The sequence below is a fragment of the Macrobrachium rosenbergii genome, chromosome 19 (genome assembly GCF_040412425.1).
Source record: "Macrobrachium rosenbergii isolate ZJJX-2024 chromosome 19, ASM4041242v1, whole genome shotgun sequence".
NCBI classification, from domain to species: domain Eukaryota; kingdom Metazoa; phylum Arthropoda; class Malacostraca; order Decapoda; family Palaemonidae; genus Macrobrachium; species Macrobrachium rosenbergii.
In genome coordinates this window covers 11,431,532-11,449,443 of record NC_089759.1, presented here as the reverse complement: position 1 = coordinate 11,449,443, position 17,912 = coordinate 11,431,532, and the positions used below count along the sequence as shown (strand labels likewise).

Here is a 17,912-nt window from a genome sequence, read left to right as displayed (position 1 = left end):
TTGCTTTGGGAAATCTGTTAGGATCTTAGTTTCTTTTTCTTCAGAACTCCTTCAGGCAGAGTTAGAACAGAGATTGTCTAGCTGGTTTTGAACTTAATGATCTCAGGGAAGCAACCGCTGCCTCTTTTTTGAGCTCATTTCATTGATAGTGCATACTCTTATATGTAATTCAGGAAGTGCAGCAGTCATTCTGATTGCTGTGATAGCTGCTTGGTTGTGTTATTGTGGATCAGGTCATTGGTCTGATCAGTGGAGCAGAAAGTTCCCTGCTGTCAAGCAGATCAAGCAAGCTACTTGCCCTCTTTTGACATGCCAGATGAAGTTCTACATGCCAGAAGATGCATAGACTACTTAGGTATGCATTCCTCTCCTGATAAGTTCAACTGGTAGTAATGTCTCTCAGTGAATGAGTTGGTCTTTGGTTCCTCTTTTTGTTCTGAAGAGTAAAGATGAAGGAATGGTGGAGAAGAGGAATTCCTATAGCCAGGACACTTTGATCCACTGTGTGGTCTCCATCAAGTAGCCTGGGGCGATGAAGGGAACTGTAACCATGTGTTCTGTGTCAAGTGTTAAGAGGGGCCTTCCTATCCACAAAACCGAGACAAGGTAACCTAGACTCCTTCCTCTTAGAAGTACCAGGAGCCTTCCCAGCCCTTTCAACCTCACCCTTAGTTCTGGCTGGGAAGAGAGGTAAAGGAAAGAAGAGAGGAGGATCCTGAAGTTGGCAGTCTCCCCTCCCCTCCAGCTGCAATGGATAGGGGGATGCCTGTCACACCACTGGGCAAGATGGCAGAGATGGTGTGGAGCACTAGGTAGTTTGTGTCCACTGGGACAGTTACCGATTACCTTTCAAGGACTGATGCTTTCCCTTGTCTTACTGTTCAGACCTACCCTCCAGGATCTCTGAAAGCCCTGGCCCTGTTGGTGGGACGCTGGAGATTATTAAGCTGGAAGTCATCTCTTCCAGGTGGAGAACGAGACTGGTGGCTGAAGACCAGCCACCACACTCTACTTTGAACTAGTGTTTCCTGCAGACTTGGTTTAAGGTGGAAACAACATGTTCCATATTGGATTTCATCAGAGAGGGCAAGTGTGGTTTTGGCGGATCTGGAAGACGCATACTTCCAGGCATCCATCCATCAGTCCTCCTGGAGGAAGTATCTTTGCCTTGTGTGGAACAAGAGTGTGTACCATTTCAGAGCCATGTGTTTTTGATGAGTGACAGACCCCTGAGATGTTCACATGAGAGTTAACCCTTGCAGTTAGTTGAAGTAGATTGGTCCCTACTCTCTTGCATGAGGAAAGGCTTTTTGAGTTTTAGTGAATTCTTGAGTGATCTGCTTGCTTATCATATGGGTACAGGAAGCTCTTGGACTTCTGCTTTTACATTCCACACCATGGACTACCTTGAAAAATGCCTTCCAACAGCCCCTGGGACATCTGGATATCTTTGTATATCTTCATGTCAGCGTGGTTTGTTGAGTGATCAGTGTTTGTCATTCTGGGCATACCTTTGTTGGCTCCATAGCAGGTGGTATCCTGACCCTCCAGCTTTTCTTGTTAAGGTGCCCAGAGATTCCATTTGGCCCACTCTCAGTTAGCCATGCATGTTGAGAGCCTCAACCAATTTCTCTGTATGGTGTCTTGGAATTGGGTTTGGATCTCTCTGAAGAGAGATTTTTGCAGTAGGTCATGGGCTTGCTCATCCACCTTCATTGGGACAAGTCCTAATCATTCCCTGCAATGAACCTATTGCTTTGCTGGAGCCAGTCTTTCAACTGAATTCTTATCCTCAATAGAATTGTCCATGGTCATAGGAACCTTGGACAAGCCTTTTGGCTTATTCCATAACAGTGTATTGTTAGTATGTTGTAGTACACTAATAGTATCTTTGGTACCTGTCAGTCATTCCTCGGGTGTCATTGAGACAATGGTCATGGTCAGTGAGAATAAGGAAACCACAGTGATCTGATTGTTCTGTAAGAGCAGTTTGTAGTTTTTAATACATTTTTGTGATTTCTTTTAAAAAGGGATTTTGACAAAGGAAAAATCTATTTCTGGAGAGGGGACCGTGTCACCCGGTGAAAAAGTCCATTCAGCACTTATTTCTAGGTAATTCCGTTGCTAGATACCAGAGAAAGCTAAATGAAACGCTGGAGTTACTACCCCCAGAGCGAGCTCCATTAGATGGAGTCGTGTATGGAAAAGGGTGAACTATATAAACACGGAACCTTATCCTATAGAGATCCCAAAGTCAAAAGTCCCACTGAGAGGTGCCGTTACAAACCCATGCACCACTCGCGGACTGTACACAAATCACCGCTAGCTGCATTCCATGAAAGCACCACCCCACTAGAATGATGTTTACTATGGGGGGGAGACAACATATGACAGGGGTGGGTCACCGGGTGACACGGTCCCCTCTCCAGAAATAGATTTTTCCTTTGTCAAAATCCCTTTTCTGGATCGGGTCCCATGTCAGCCGGTGAAAAATTAACAGAGAAATAAATATCATTCTTATACTGTAAGAGATAACAAAATGTAAGGGGAACAGAAGACCAAAGATCCACCAAACAATTTAATTGCTAGCAATAATAACAAGTAATGTACAAATGGAACTGGTGGGAGCTTAATATTAACATGACAATGTAAAAAATATACTTAAACAAAATAATTATACAAAACTGTAAACATTATAACAAAAGTGTCACTTGGACAAAAATACAGATAACACGGTCAGGGGATATGGTCAAGGCACGCCTGACTGAAATGACTGTAAGGGGATAACTGAGGCAGTGGAGGAAGAATTGACTAGGAATCAGAAAGGGTTCTAGAGGGAGGGACAACGTTCCCTGCCGCGACTGTTGAGAATTTAAGAGCTTCTAAGGATTTCAAATAGTGACGTTTGAAAACTAAAGGTGACTTCCAACCAGTGTACTTGGTAAGATCCGTGAAATTCATGTAATGGAAGTAGTTAATGGAGGTGGCCACAGCCCTAATATCATGAACTCTTGGGACTGAGTCAGGATTAGCCTGTTTGATGAAGTAAAGGATTTGTTGTCTAATAGCAGGCATAGAGATATTACCCCCCCCTTCTCTGATAAAGAGAGGCCCAGATGAGATGTGAGAGGACCTGTCTAAATAAGCCCTCAATGTATGAACTGAACATAGGGACAGGTCTTGAGGAAGGGGGAGAATTTTCCAAGGCGACCACCTATTTTGCGGATCTTCATTTTTGGCTAGGAATTTAGGGTGAGGAATCAGCAAAACCTCCCCTGATGGAAGGAAGTCAACATGGTTGGTCTCCCTAGAGAGTGCAGACAGCTCTGAAATTCTAGCACCCGAAGCTAGGCTAACTAAGAACAACGTTTTTCTCAACAAGGAAAGGTAGGGACAAGACTGATTGTCGATATCTGAAGCTAATTTCAACACGTCATTCAAAAACCAGGAAACCGTATGTGGACGGATTACTGGTCTCAGCCGTGCACAGGCCTTAGGGATGGAAGAAAAGTAAGGATCTGTGAGGTCAATTTTGAAACCATACAAAAATACTTTCCGTAAAGCCGACTTGACTGTAGTAACAGTACTGGAGGCTAAACCCTTCTCAAACAGTGACCTAAAAAAGGAATTTTGACAAAGGAAAAATCTATTTCTGGAGAGGGGACCGTGTCACCCGGTGAAAAAGTCCATTCAGCACTTATTTCTAGGTAATTCCGTTGCTAGATACCAGAGATAGCTAAATGAAATGCTGGAGTTACTACCCCCCAGAGCGAGCTCCATTAGATGGAGTCGTGTATGGAAAAGGGTGAACTATAAAAACACGGAACCTTATTCTATAGAGATCCCAAAGTCAAAAGTCCCACAGAGAGGTGCCGTTACAAACCCATGCACCACTCACGGACAGTACACAAATCACCGCTAGAATGTCCGCATTCCATGAAAGCATCACCCCACCAGAATGATGTTTACTATGGGGACACGACACATGACAGAGGTGGGTCATCGGGTGACAAGTGGCAGTCCTCTCCAGAAATAGATTTTTCCTTTGTCAAAATCCCTTTTCTGGATCGGGTCCCGTGTCAGCGGTGAAAAATTAACAGAGAAATAAATATCATTCTAAAACTGCAAGAGATAACAAAATGTAAAGGGGAACAGAAGACCAAAGGTCCACAAAAAATTTTTAATTGCTAGCAATAATAACAATAATGTACAAATGAAACTGATGGGAGCTTAAAATTAACACGACAATATAAAAAAATATACTTAAACAAAATAACTATACAAAATTGAAAACATAATAACATAAATGTGTCAATTAGACTAATATACAGATAACACGGTCAGGTGAGAAAGTCAAGGCACGCCTGACTGAAATGACTGTAGGGGATAACTGAGGCAGTGGAGGAAGAATTGACTAGGAATCAGAAAGGGTACCAGAGGGAGGGACAACGTTCCTTCGCGACTGCTGAGAATTTAAGAGCTTCTAAGGATTTCAAATAGTGACGTTTGAAAACCAAGGGTGACTTCAACCAGTGTATTTGGTAAGATCCGTGAAATTCATGTAATGGAAGTAGTTAATGGAGGTGGCCACAGCTCTAATATCATGAACTCTTGGAACCGAGTCAGGATTAGCCTGCTTGATAAAGTAAAGGATTTGTTGTCTAATAGCAGACATAGAGATATTACCCCCCCTATTCCCTGAGAAAGAGAGGCCCAGATGATATTTATTTCTCTGTTAATTTTTCACCGGCTGACACGGGACCCGATCCAGAAAAGGAATTTTGACAAAGGAAAAATCTATTTCTGGAGAGGGACCGTGTCACCCTGTGACCCACCTCTGTCATGTGTCATGTCCCCCCATAGTAAACATCATTCTGGTGGGGTGATGCTTTCATGGAATGCGGCTAAGCGGTGATTTGTGTACTGTCCATGAAAGTGGTGCATGGGTTTGTAACAGCACCTCTCTGTGGGACTTTTGACTTTGGGATCTCTATAGGATAAGGTTCCGTGTTTTTATAGTTCACCCTTTTCCATACACGACTCCATCTAATGGAGCTCGCTCTGGACATGTAGTAACTCCAGCATTTCATTTAGCTTTCTCTGGTATCTAGCAACGGAATTACCTAGAAATAAGTGCTGAATGGACTTTTCAACCTGTGTAGGGGATGTCAGGTCCGGAGGATAGAACTCCAACTCTTCCACTCTCCTTGTGCCCAAACCCTCTATGGTGAGAGTACCTTCCACTGGAGCATAAAGGGCCAGGCGCCAAGGATTCCCCAGATCGAAGGGAGGGAGAGTGGAAGGGTCAGGAACAGAATGAGACCTAGAACGAGATCCACCGTCGGGCAGTCTTTGGATGAATTCCTGTTGTGATTCCACCTTCTCCGAAAGAGACTGAAAAGAATTAGGAAGACCAGACAGCTTGCTGTCTACCCTGTGTCGATCCTCTCAAATCTCGTGTCGATTCTCTCAAGGAAATGCTCGATGAAAGGAATCGTATCCAAAGCAGGAGGAGGGGGAACCACTTGACGCGACTGAGACTCCGGCTTGTGACCCGGAGGGGAGGCTGTACTCCGACGGAACGGGGCTCGCCGCCCGTGCGCCGCAGGAGGAACCTCAGATCGACCTGCCGGAGGAGGTAAGGTTTTCTTCCTGACAGACTTCACCTTCGGGACAATAGATCCAGACAAGCCCGTAAGGTATGAAGATTTAGGGAAACCTTTAAAAGAAGAAACGGAGGAAGAAGGAGAGCTAAACAGTGAAGAACCTGCCTCACTTACCCCCTTACCTGCTTGATGCTCCGGGACAATGCTCGGAGATTCAAGGCCGAGGTCAAGATCCGCCACGCCTTCGAAACGCCACCGCTCAGGGCGAACCGTCTGGAGAGGGCTGGGTCAACTCGAATCCGGCAATCAACGGAGCAGCAACATCGTCGGTGACTGAAGCTGTGATCCAGCGCTGGGAAAAAGGACATTGCAAATGTCTGTCGAGAGTATATATGGATTGCCAGCTCCTACGTTGCGTCCAAAGCCGCTAACCCAGACTTTAAGGGCCTGAAGCGAAGCATCACGAGACTTGCGGTCAGCCTGCCAGAAGAGAAACATTATTGCGGTTTACGGCGGGGAAATCGGTATCGTATAAAATACAGTTTGGCTAAAAAAGGAAAGATGCATGACAACCTACCGAATCATCGATAGCTTGCTCGTAAAGAGCGTAGCAAACATCACATCCGTCAGGGTGCCAAACAATGAGATCCCCTACGTGGACTGCACATCCGGAGTGGGACCGACAAACTTCGTGGCCGCTGGCCTGATGGAGGGCTGCGGAGCACCCTGTTCTTGGCAGCGTACCACCTGTAAAAGTATGAGATTATGAGTACACCGTGTAAGGTGCGGAGTAGTGTGCGGAGCAACACATTGGTATATAAAGCCGTGAAACCAGCGGAAGGATCCGGGAGGTAACAGTTAAAATAAAATCTCATACAAAATAAACATAATATAATAAATATACCGGAACTAGCCGGAGTAACATGCCTTAAAAGTAAGTGACGGATACAAAATTAGATGGGAAGGTTAAAACTGTCCGGAGTAAGCGCATTCCCGGCAACTAAGAATGAAATAAAACTAGCCATAACGGAAGACCAGTAAACACTAGACCCGCCGGAGCGGGAAGCAAGGAATGCGCCTCGATAACAGACAGTGGTTAGCTAAAGTCAGGGAACGTCAAAGGTCCGGACATGAAGACAGTCAGGTGGAAAACACTAACTGGCCACGAGAATAGGACTAAACCGGAGTGTCGCCAAATTAAACGACATGCCGGAGATGACGTACGGAGGGGAGGGATGAAAAGACCAGGAGGAAGAACTGCAAAGAAGCGACCAGAGAGTGGGAATGCACAATCCGGGCGCTCCGGGTCCTCACGTCCACTCGCTGACTGAGACGCTACCCAGCAAGCGCGAGAGAAGCAGGAGAGGGAGAGGAACAACCTCCATGGTCAGAAGGGGGGGTGATGGGGAAGGAGGCAAAGAAGGCCAAAGATGGTGGACGGGAGAGGGGGAAGCTCTCCCGGCCACCAGCAGACCCAGGAGGGGGTATAGGCTGGTAAAGTCAGAGACCGTACCAAGGAAAGGCCAAACAATGCAGAGGAAGGGGACACAGGCTATAGGCTAAAAGGAAAGGAATGCTCCCAAGCCTTGATAAGTTAACAAGACTGAAAACGAATCAAGGGGGGAGAGAGAGCACTCGGGAGGGGAAGGGGAAAGGGTGTGTCGACAAAACCAATAACTGGAAACTAACCTTAAGAAATGACCAAATTAGGGTAGGCTACGTGATGTCCCTCGCTATCCCAGCTTAACCAAGAGGCTTATTAGCCTAATAAAAGCCTGAAACAGGGAGAGGGAAGTTACACGAGATCCTCGCTATTTCAGCTTAAACAAGAGGCTTATTAGCCTACGCGAAAAGCCAAAACAGGGGAAGGAAAACATAAGATGAAAAGACCCTAGTCAAAACTTAAGGAGAGCGCTGCATTGGAAAAACGTACTCAAAACACAATGAAGGGCATGTGAACGAAACGAATGATCGACCACCCCCCCCCCCTTTTTCATGGAAAAAAGGGGGGCAATAGCCTAACGCCCCAAAAAAGGTAATATTAAAGCTAACAACCAACCCATGATAAATGGATAAAATAATCAACAAAACAAATATAAGAGGAGGACCATACCCAACCCGATGTGGACGTGAAGGGAAATGGCCGCCCTCTAACAAAAGAAAAATCCATAATAATCAACAAATATCAAATGTATCCGAACGCAAGGGCAAAGATTAAACAAAAAATCTTAACAGTACCAACGTAAATAAAATTCCCAGAAGCTAAGAGAAGTGAAGGGCAAATATAAGGCATGTTAAGGAAGTGATAGGAGGCGAATAGGCCCGAGGGGGTAGCCCGAAGCCTAAACACCAGCCTTCACTCTCGAAGCAAAGGGATACGAAAGTCAATCAATCAAAATCACTAATTAGACTTCACGAATAGGAAAAATACCCTAAACATGAAGAGGAACAGTGAGAAAGATCGAAAAACAAGGCGACCAAAGTTCACGAACCACGCATGGAGGTCATGTGAGGCCGCAAGAGGAGATCGAGACGGGCGTTATAAATCCCCTTAATTACTAAACTAAAGGGAAATAAGGAGCCTCAATCGCCTCAAATAAAAAACGAAACACTGGTACTCAACTTAGATGAAGAAAGACCTTGTGAGGATGCCATAATGATGCAAATAAGCACAAGATAAAAAGCACAACGAAAACACGTGTGACCGTAGGTGCTTGCTGCTTGCTGAAATGGAATGCGGCTAGCGGTGATTTGTGTACTGTCCACGAGTGGTGCATGGGTTTGTAACGGCACCTCTCTGTGGGACTTTTGACTTTGGGATCTCTATAGGATAAGGTTCTGTGTTTTTATAGTTCACCCTTTTCCATACATGACTCCATCTAATGGAGCTCGCTCTGGGGGTAGTAACTCCAGCATTTCATTTAGCTTTCTCTGGTATCTAGCAACGGAATTACCTAGAAATAAGTGCTGAATGGACTTTTTCACCGGCTGACACGGGACCCGATCCAGAAAAGGAGATTGCCAAATTTATGGTCATTACTGTAGCATCAGATTCTTTCAAAAAGAGTGCTAGCTTCTTAACTGCTGAGTCGTACTGCCGAAGAGTAGAGACCCGCTTATCTGATTCCAAGAACATGGTATTAACAGGGTCAACATTAGCATCCCTCTGAGCTGCAAATTTCATAAAGTCCACAAAGCCAGGGCATTTTGAATTCTTGAGGAAGCTGACACAGTCTGAGTTTGTACTACCTGTGTCAGTTTTGGACTGGGGATTTGGATGTGGTGAAGTTTCAGTTCCAGCAGAAGTGGAAACCAGTTGCTCTTTGGCCAGTAGGGAGCCACTAGAGCTACTTGACCCTTGAATGTCCTGAGTTTGTGAAGGACCTTTAACAACAAGTTTACTGGAGGGAACAGATAAATCTTCTTCCACCTGTTCCAATCCAATGACATTGCGTCCGTGGAGAGAGCTTGAGGGTCCAGGTTGGGAGCCACATAATGAGGGAGTTTGTTGTTGAGCTTGGTTGCGAACAAATCTACCTCTAGGCCCGGAACTTGGTCGCAGATCCAATTGAACGAGTCCCTGTCTAGTGACCACTCCGACTCGAGGGGAGTCGTCCTCGATAGAGAATCCGCCACGACATTCCGGACCCCTGCAAGATGAGTGGCAGACAGATGCCACTTGTTCTTGCACGCCAAGGAGAAAAGTGCAATCATTACCTGGTTGATCCGGCTGGATTTTGAACCTCCCCTGTTTATACAGTGGACTATTGTGGCGCTGTCCAGAACCAGCCTTATATGAATCTTCTTGGGAGGAAGGAGCTTCTTTAAGGTAAGGAAGACCGCCATGGCCTCCAGAACGTTTTTATGGAACTGGCGGAACATGGGGGACCAAGTCCCCTGCACTTCTTGGTGTTGAGAATACCCTCCCCACCCGCTTAGGGAGGCGTCTGTGTGGATAACCAACGCCGGAGGAGGAAACTGAAGGGGAACTGACTTGGACAGGCTCTTGACAGTTGACCAAGGCCGGAGTCTCTTCTTCAAGATGGGAGGAATCAGAGACACCTTGTCTCTGAGCCTGACATTTGCTCGACTCCGCCATACTCTGTTTATATCTTTCAGTTTTGTCTTCAGCAACAGATCTGTCACTGAAGCGAACTGAAGGGAGCCCAAGACTCTTTCTTGGGCCCGTCGAGAGGCTCGTTTGGACTTGAGAAACTGCCTGGTTGCTCTGGCTATCTCTTTCCTCTTGGAAGGTGGAAGAGAGAGCCTGTGAGAATTCAGATCCCACTGGATTCCTAGCCATTGAAAACAACTGCTCGGAACCAGGCGGGACTTCTCCCTGTTTACTCGGAAGCCCAGAGATTCCAGAAAGCTGACCACAACGGTTGTAACCCTCCGGCATTCCTCGACGCTGGATGCCCAGATGATCCAGTCGTCTAGATACGCGGCCAGCGCTATCCCTTGAGACCGGAGTTGTTGCACGACCGTGTCTGTCAACTTGGTGAAAATCCTTGGGGCTACGGTGAGGCCGAAAGGCATCACCTTGAAAGAATAAGCCTGCCTTCCGAGCCTGAACCCCAGAAAGGGGGAGAACCTTCTTGCAACCGGGACGTGATAATAGGCGTCGGAAAGATCTAAAGAGGTGGTTACGGCTCCATGGGGCAGTAGGGTCCGAACTTGGGAGACTGTAAGCATCCGAAACTTGTCGCAACGAATGTAGGAATTCAGACGGGACAAGTCCAGAATTACTCTCCGCTTGTCGGAACCCTTCTTGGGAACACTGAAGAGCCTGCCTTGGAACTTCAGTGTCCTCACTTTCCTTATGGCCTGTTTCTGTAAAAGATCTTTCACAAAGTCCTCGAGATCCTTGGTCGGTGTCTGATAAAACCTGACTGGTGGAGGGGGACCGTCGATCCAACTCCACCCTAGGCCCTTGGAAACTATACTCTGAGCCCAGGGACAGAAGGTCCACCGGGCCCGAAAATGGTACAGCCTCCTGCCCACTGGATGTATGTCATCGGTCCTGTGTTTGCTTCCTTCCTCTGGAGCCTCGACTTCCTCTGTTCCTGGGAGAGGAGCGGGGGGCTCCTCTTCCCCTAACATAGCCTCGGGGCCTGTTGCCTCTGGTTGACTGCCCAGAGCGAAATTTCCCCTGGCTTTCATATGAAGCATTGAAAGCCGGGGAGGAGACGTAGGAGGGGGCAGCAAGAGACTGATGTGCCGGGTGCACCAGAACATACTGAGGCGGAGGCTGGGAGGAAGAGGTTGATGGTTGATCGTGTAAGGGAACTTGGACAGCATGGACAAAAGACTGAGCCGGGAGGCGTTTGAATTGCTTAAATTTCTTGCTGGACTTTGGGGAGGGCCCGGCAAGATCTGACTGCTTCCGTTTATAGGGCAGCCCCCAACGAGAACGGAGACTCTGATTGACCCTAGCCGCCTCAGATAAGACTGCGTCAACTTCTTCTTGGGGGAAAAGATTAGCTCCCCAGATAGAACTCTTCAGAAGCTTATTTGGTTCATGCCGGACTGTGGCTGCCGAAAAGATATGCTTCCGGCAGGCCAGTCGGGCAGTCATAAAGTCAAACAGGTCTTGTTGAAAACTCGCCAAGAGAGATTTCGTCAAGACCTGGAACAAAGAATCTTCCCTATAAACCAAAGAAGTTGCTTCTGCCAAAGTCAGGGAGTTCAAGGACCTGGCGAGCCTATCCTTACTTTCAGCTTCCGCTTTCAGGAGCGACTCCGGGATCTTAGGGAGCTGCTCACTGAACAGGTCAGAAGCGCAGTCTGGGTCAAGACGAGACACCGTAAACGTATTTGGGGCTCCCTTCCAGAACTCGGTGCCTCCGGGAAAGACGAGAGATGTTGGGTCCGTCTCCCGGAGATGAGGGAGGGGTTTACCTTCTAAGCAAGCCTGACTAGTCAGAGAGGCCACTTTCGAAGTACAAGGAGGAAGGAGAATATCACCTAAAGTGAACATAGTGAACACTCCCTTGGCTGGTGTGAGCCTAGTGTTCTCCGCTTGCCACTCCGTAAGTGTCCTCATCAAAGACGACTGGGCTTGGTCCCTAGGATAGATAACGGTCTCCTTAGGGACTTTATCAGACCTGTTCCAAACCTCCTCCCTCAGCCTGGCAAAACCTGTGAAGGGAGATGTCAGGTCCGGAGGATGGAATTCTAGTTCCTCCAGTCTCCTTGTGCCCAAACCCTCTATGCTAAGAGTACCTTCGTGCTCGGGAGCATAAAGGGCCAGACGCCAAGGGTTCCCCAGGTCGAAGGGAGGGAGAGTGGAGGGGTCAGGAACAGAATGGGATTTAGAACGAGGTTCGCTATCGGCAAGTCCTTGGATCAATTCCTGCTGTGACTCTACCTTTTCTGAAAGGGATTGAAACGAATTGGAAAGACCAGAAAGCTTGTTGTCGACTCTCGCGTTGATTCTCTCAAGGAGAAGCTCGACGAAAGAGTCCTCATCGAAGGCAGGAGGAGGGGGAACCGCTTGCCGCGACTGTGACCCTGCTTGCATCCCGGAGGGGGAGGCTGTACTCGTTGACGGAACGGGGCTTGCCGCCCGTGCCGCCGCCGAAGGAGCCTCAGATCGACCTGCTAGAGTTGTTAAAGTCTTCTTCCTTACAGACTTTACCTTAGGGACAATAGATCCAGAACCGTCCGTAAGGTATGAGGATTTAGTGAAACCTTTAAAGGAGGAAACGGTGGAAGAAGGAGAGCTAAACAGGGAAGAACCTGCCTCACTTACCCCCTTACCTGCTTGATGCTCTGGGACAATGTTCGGAGATTCAAGGCTGAGGTCAAGATCCACCGCGTCTTCAGAAGCACCTCCGCTCAAGGCCGAATCGTCTGGAGAGGGCTGGGTCAACTCCCGAATCCCGGCAATCAACGGAGCAGCAACATCGTCGGTGACCGATGCTGTGATCCAGGCGCCGGGAAAAAGGACATTACAGATGTCCTTCGAGAGTATGTAGGGATTGCCAGCTCCTACGTTGCGTCCGAAGCCACTGACCCAGACTTTAAGGGCCTGGAGCGAAGCATCGCGAGACTTGCGGTCAGCCTGTCGGAAGAATAACATTATTGCGGTTTACCGAAGGGGAGAAAATCGGTAATTCATATAAAATACAGTTTGGCTAGAAAGGAAAGATGCATGACAAACCTACCGAATCATCGATAGATTGCTCGTAAAGAGCGTAGCAAACATCACATCCGTCAGGGTGCCAAACTATGAGATCCCCTACGTGGACCGCACACCCGGAGTGGGATCTACAAACTTCGTGGCCGCTGGCCTGATGCTGGGCTGCGGAGCACCCCTGTTCTTGGCAGCGCACCACCTGTAAAAGTATGAGATTATGAGTACACCGTGTAAGGTGCCAGAGTAGTGTGCCAGAGCAACACGTTAGTATAATAAAACCGTGAAACCTACCGGAATGACCTGGAAGGAAACTGGACTAAAATAAAATCTCATACATAAATTACAAAATAAAACATAATAAACACACCGGAACTAGCCGGAGTAACATGCCTTAAAAGTATGTGACGGATACAAAACATAATGGGAAGGTTAAAACTGTCCGAAGTAGGCACATTCCCGGCAACGAGAGAATGAAATTCTGAGACTAGCGATAACGGTGATATGTGATCGGTAAACACTAGAACCGCCGGAGCGGGAAGCAAGGAATGCGCCCCGAATAACAGTATAGCGGACAGTAGTTAGCTAAAAGAAGGGTAACGTCAAAGGCCCGGACACGAAGACAGTCAGGTGGAAAACACTAACTGGCCACGAGAGTATATCCAAACCGGAGTGCCGCCTAATAAGAAGACATGCCGGAGGAAAAAAGGCCTGACGCAAGGATGGGAGGGATGAACAGACCAGGAGGAAGAACCGTAAAGAAGCGACCAGAGAGTGGGATCGCACAATCCGGGCGCTCCGGGCCCTCACGTCCACTCGCTGGCTGAGATAGCTACCCAGCAAGCGCGAGAGAAGCAGGAGAGGGGGAGGAACAACCTCCATTGTCAGAAGGAGGGGTGGGGGGGGGCAAAGAAGGCCAAAAGATGGTGGACGGGAGTGGGGGAAGCACCCCCGGCCACCAGCAGCCCCTAGAGGGGTATAGCCTGGTAAGGTCAGAGACCGTACCATGGCAGGCCAAACAATGCAGAGGAAGGGGACATAGGCTATAGGCTAAAGGAAAGAAATGCTCCCAAGCCTTGAAAAGTTAACTAGATTGAAAACGAATCAAGGGGAGAGGGGGCATTCGGGAGGGGGGAGGGGTAAGGGTGAGTCGACATAACCAGTAGCTGGAAACTAACCTTAAGAAATGACAGAACTAGGGTAGGCTACGTGACATCCCTCGCTATCCCAGCTTAACCAAGAGGCTTATTAGCCTACACGAAAAGCCGAAACAGGGGGAGGGAAAACGTAAGATGAAAAGACCCCAGCCAAAACTTGAGGAGAGCGCCATACTGGAAAAAACGCACACAAAACACAATGATGGTCATGCGTACGAATACGAATGATCGACCACCCCCCCCCCTTTTTTCATAGAAAAAAGGGGGGGGGGGCTATAGCCTAACGTCCCTGAAAAAGTAAGATGGGGGAAAACTAAAGCTAACAACCAACCCATGATAAATGGATAAATAACTAAAAAGAAACGTATATAAGAGGAGGACCAGACCCAACCCGATGTGGACGTGAAGGGAAATGGCCGCCCTCTGACAAAAGAAATATCCAAAATAATCAACATATATCAAATGCATCCGAACACAAGGGTAAAAATAAAACAAATAATCTTAACAGTACCAATGAAAATAAAATTCCCAGAAGCTAAGAGAAGTGAAGGGCAAAAATAAGGCATGTTATGGAATTGATAAGATGCGAATAGGCCCGAGGGGGTAGCCCGAAGCCTAAACGACAGCCCTCACTCCCGAAGCAAAGGGACACAGAATAAAATTAAACAATCAAAATCACTTAATTAGTCGTCACGAATAGGAAATACATCCTAAACATGAAGAGGAACAGTGAAAAAGATTGAAAAACAAGGCGACCCAAGACCGTGAACCTCCCCATGGAGGTCACGTGAGGCCGCGAGAGGAGATCGATACGGGCATTATAAATCCCCTTAATTACTAGACTAAAGGGAAATACGGAGCCTCAATCGCCTCAAATAATAACCAAACACTGGTACTCAACTTGATGGAGAAAGACCTTGCGAGGATGCCATAATGATGAAAATTAGCACAAAATAAAGAGCACAACGAAATCACGTGTGACCACAGGTGCTTGCTGAAATGGAATGCGGCTAGCGGTGATTTATGTACAGTCCCTTGAGTGGTGCATGGGTTTTGTAACGGCACCTCTCAGTGGGACTTTTGACTTTGGGATCTCTATAGGATAAGGTTCCGTGTTTATATAGTTCACCCTTTTCCATACACGACTCCATCTAATGGAGCTCGCTCTGGGGGTAGTAACTCCAGCGTTTCATTTAGCTTTCTCTGGTATCTAGCAACGGAATTACCTAGTAGTAAGTGCTGAATGGACTTTTTCACTGGCTGACACGGGACCCGATCCAGAAATAACTGTGGTACCAAATACCAATATTAGGTCTGAAGGATCCAGCACTGTATTGAAGCTTATTACTATTCAACATAAGTAGAGATTGTTTACAAGTGTAGTTTATAACAAATAAAGGTTTATGCATTGTATCTGCAATAAAAAATTTAGATGTAAATTGTGAAGTAAAATTAACATACTTTGAAAATAAACAGTTAAAAGAATGAAAATTTATACATTGTGTTCAAAGAAAAAGTTTTGTTTTTTAAAATGTATAGGTGAAATCAACTTTTCCTATCTATGTTAACTATAATTGCATTGGTAAGTAAATAGGTTTCCATCTCTGGAACAGTTTAAGGAAAGTTATGTAAGGAAATATGTTTCTATCCATGAAACAGTTAAAAAATAAATCATGTTCATACTCTTTCAAAATATTTTGTACCAAATTGGAAGCAGCATAAGGGTAGGTTTTCACCATTCTATGTTCTTAGTAATGCAGTTCACATTTCTGTTATAAAGTAAACCAAGTATATATATTTCTATTTTCAGAATTTCTTGGACAAAAACAAGAATGGAGGTATGCACCATATTTGCATAGAGGTTAATGATATAAAAGCTGCCATGGAGGACCTCAAAGCTCAGAACATCCGCTGTTTGAGTAAAGAACCCAGGATAGGTGCTCATGGAAAACCTGTTGTATTTTTGCACCCTAAAGATTGTGCAGGAGTTTTAGTAGAATTAGAGGAGGCTTGAGTTATTCTGTAATAATTGATTTTTTAGTTTTGCATAGATCTTTTGTGGGGTTGGAGACTATTTTAGTTGGTTTGGAATGTATTTTAGTTCAGAATTATTAGGAGGTTTAGAGCTGGACACAGCAAATTGTCATACACCAGTGCAAATAGTAGTTGTAAAGAAATTTGAAAAATTTTTTGTATAAAGATAATTTGATGGTTCAGTGTAAACACAGTATAGCAAGAAAATGTGTATGTATGCAAATCCATATGTAAAAAAATATGTCAGTTCAGTATTTTATTTGAAATGAGTTGGTAATAACTTGGAACTTTTGAACATCATTGCTGTTAATAGATGACTTGGAATCCTTTAGCTCTTGGAATCTTTCAGTAGTTACTGGTAGAAATATTTTGCTAAAAAGAATGCAAGTAAAGGTATAACTGAATTATTCTACGGGTAGTTTGATATTTAAATATAGATAGGATTTTGAATTATATAAAGTATTTACTGTATGTATACAGTATATATTTTAGCTGTTATTCAGGATGTGTATATAAACACTGCATAGGACAACCCAGAAAAGGTTTTAATTACCTTCCACTGAAATGAAAATGAAAGCCCATGTTTGAAATAAGAGGACACAAATGCAATTTAAGGTGTATGAAAATAAATAGCAGCTAAGAGTAAAATTGTTACATCACGGTCACAAAGTTGAACAGAACTGTGGTATTGGGAAGGGCAACATTTTTGGCACCTCGGCATTATATGGGTCATATGTTCTACAAGTTGAACATCACTTGGAGCCAGACTTGGGCACTATTGGCTCTGAATGGCCTCCTTGGCCAATTGCCAGGCTTTGTCCCCCTAATGCCATACATACACCCAATCTGGGTAGTATTTTTTATGTAAATTTTTTTTATAGACATTGCTAAGGAAAGCTGGACAGAATAAATCTGCTTCAAATTTATTGAAGCTTGTCTCCTCACTCAAGGTGGTCATGGAACAACTTGTATTATCTGAAATGTTCAACATAAATAGCTGTCAGAATTGGAATGCTTGCTTGTGGTACATATATAAATGAACATTCCAGAAATTTTTTGAGGCCTGGAAGTATGGAGATTGGCATGTAAGTAGTGGAAGGGGCACATCACCAACTTTCCCCCCTATGAAAACTGTATGAAAGAGAAAAAAATCTGGTAAAATATCCAAATTTTTGTTCAAGAGAGGACCTGCAAAATGTAATTTCAGATAGTTTTTACATTAATAAATTAGTTTCTTTGAAGCTATATTTTCTATTTGTTTCACAATAAACCCAATGCCTGAAGGGCCCATTTCAAATGTCATGAAGTGTTCCTGAGTGAAATTTCAAAAGGTAAGAAGAGATACAACAGGTATTCGAGTACTTGCATGACCATGGTAAATACGGAAGTTCCTAGCTTTATTCTTAGTTTATCTGAGTACGAGAGAAAATCACTGGAAAGACTGGAGAACTTCTGGAAGATTATTTTGATTTGCATATTTTTTTATTTTTTTTTTTTTTACATTTTGGTTCATTACATTTTATATCATTTAGTAATCTGTTTACTTGAGTTTAGTGCATTTTTGTAGGATTTTGCTTGTGTAGGTAGTACAAAGGAATTACTTTCCTTCTTCCAAAAAGAACTGAGGGTGACTAGCAAGTCAGGATTTACTTGTTCTTATAAACCCATTAATCATAAATCTTCCAGCTGTGTGTGAACAGGTCCCTGCTGCAGCAGCTTGGTAGAATTAGAAAGGAAGGTCCCACTGCACATTTCCTACTCTTGCTCCTCTGGCCTGGCCTGGAAGGCAAGATGTTATTCCTTCATGCATCTTCAGTGAAAGTGACTTTGCTGCATGCTTCTCAGGGTTGCCACCTCATTTTGTCATTGTATTGTGATATGCCATTCCTGTGTTTTCATTAATACATTTTCTCATTTAACTTGCTTCTTGATTAGTATTATGTGATTTTTAGTGCTTATAGCTTTAGTTACCTTCTA

At 45.2% G+C, this 17,912-nt stretch overlaps 1 protein-coding gene across 2 annotated transcripts in view; it reads left to right on the top strand.

Annotated features, from left to right (window-relative positions):
- LOC136848631 (ethylmalonyl-CoA/methylmalonyl-CoA epimerase-like) overlaps positions 1 to 17,182 on the top strand; it is a 51,190-nt gene extending 34,008 nt beyond the window's left edge. For both annotated transcript variants that reach the window (XM_067121028.1, XM_067121029.1), the window contains exon 4: positions 15,712 to 17,182. In XM_067121028.1, the coding sequence (XP_066977129.1) occupies positions 15,712 to 15,915 (204 nt within the window). In that variant the 3' untranslated portion in view covers positions 15,916 to 17,182. The remainder of the gene's footprint in view (positions 1 to 15,711) is intronic.
- Positions 17,183 to 17,912: the final 730 nt, after the last annotated feature.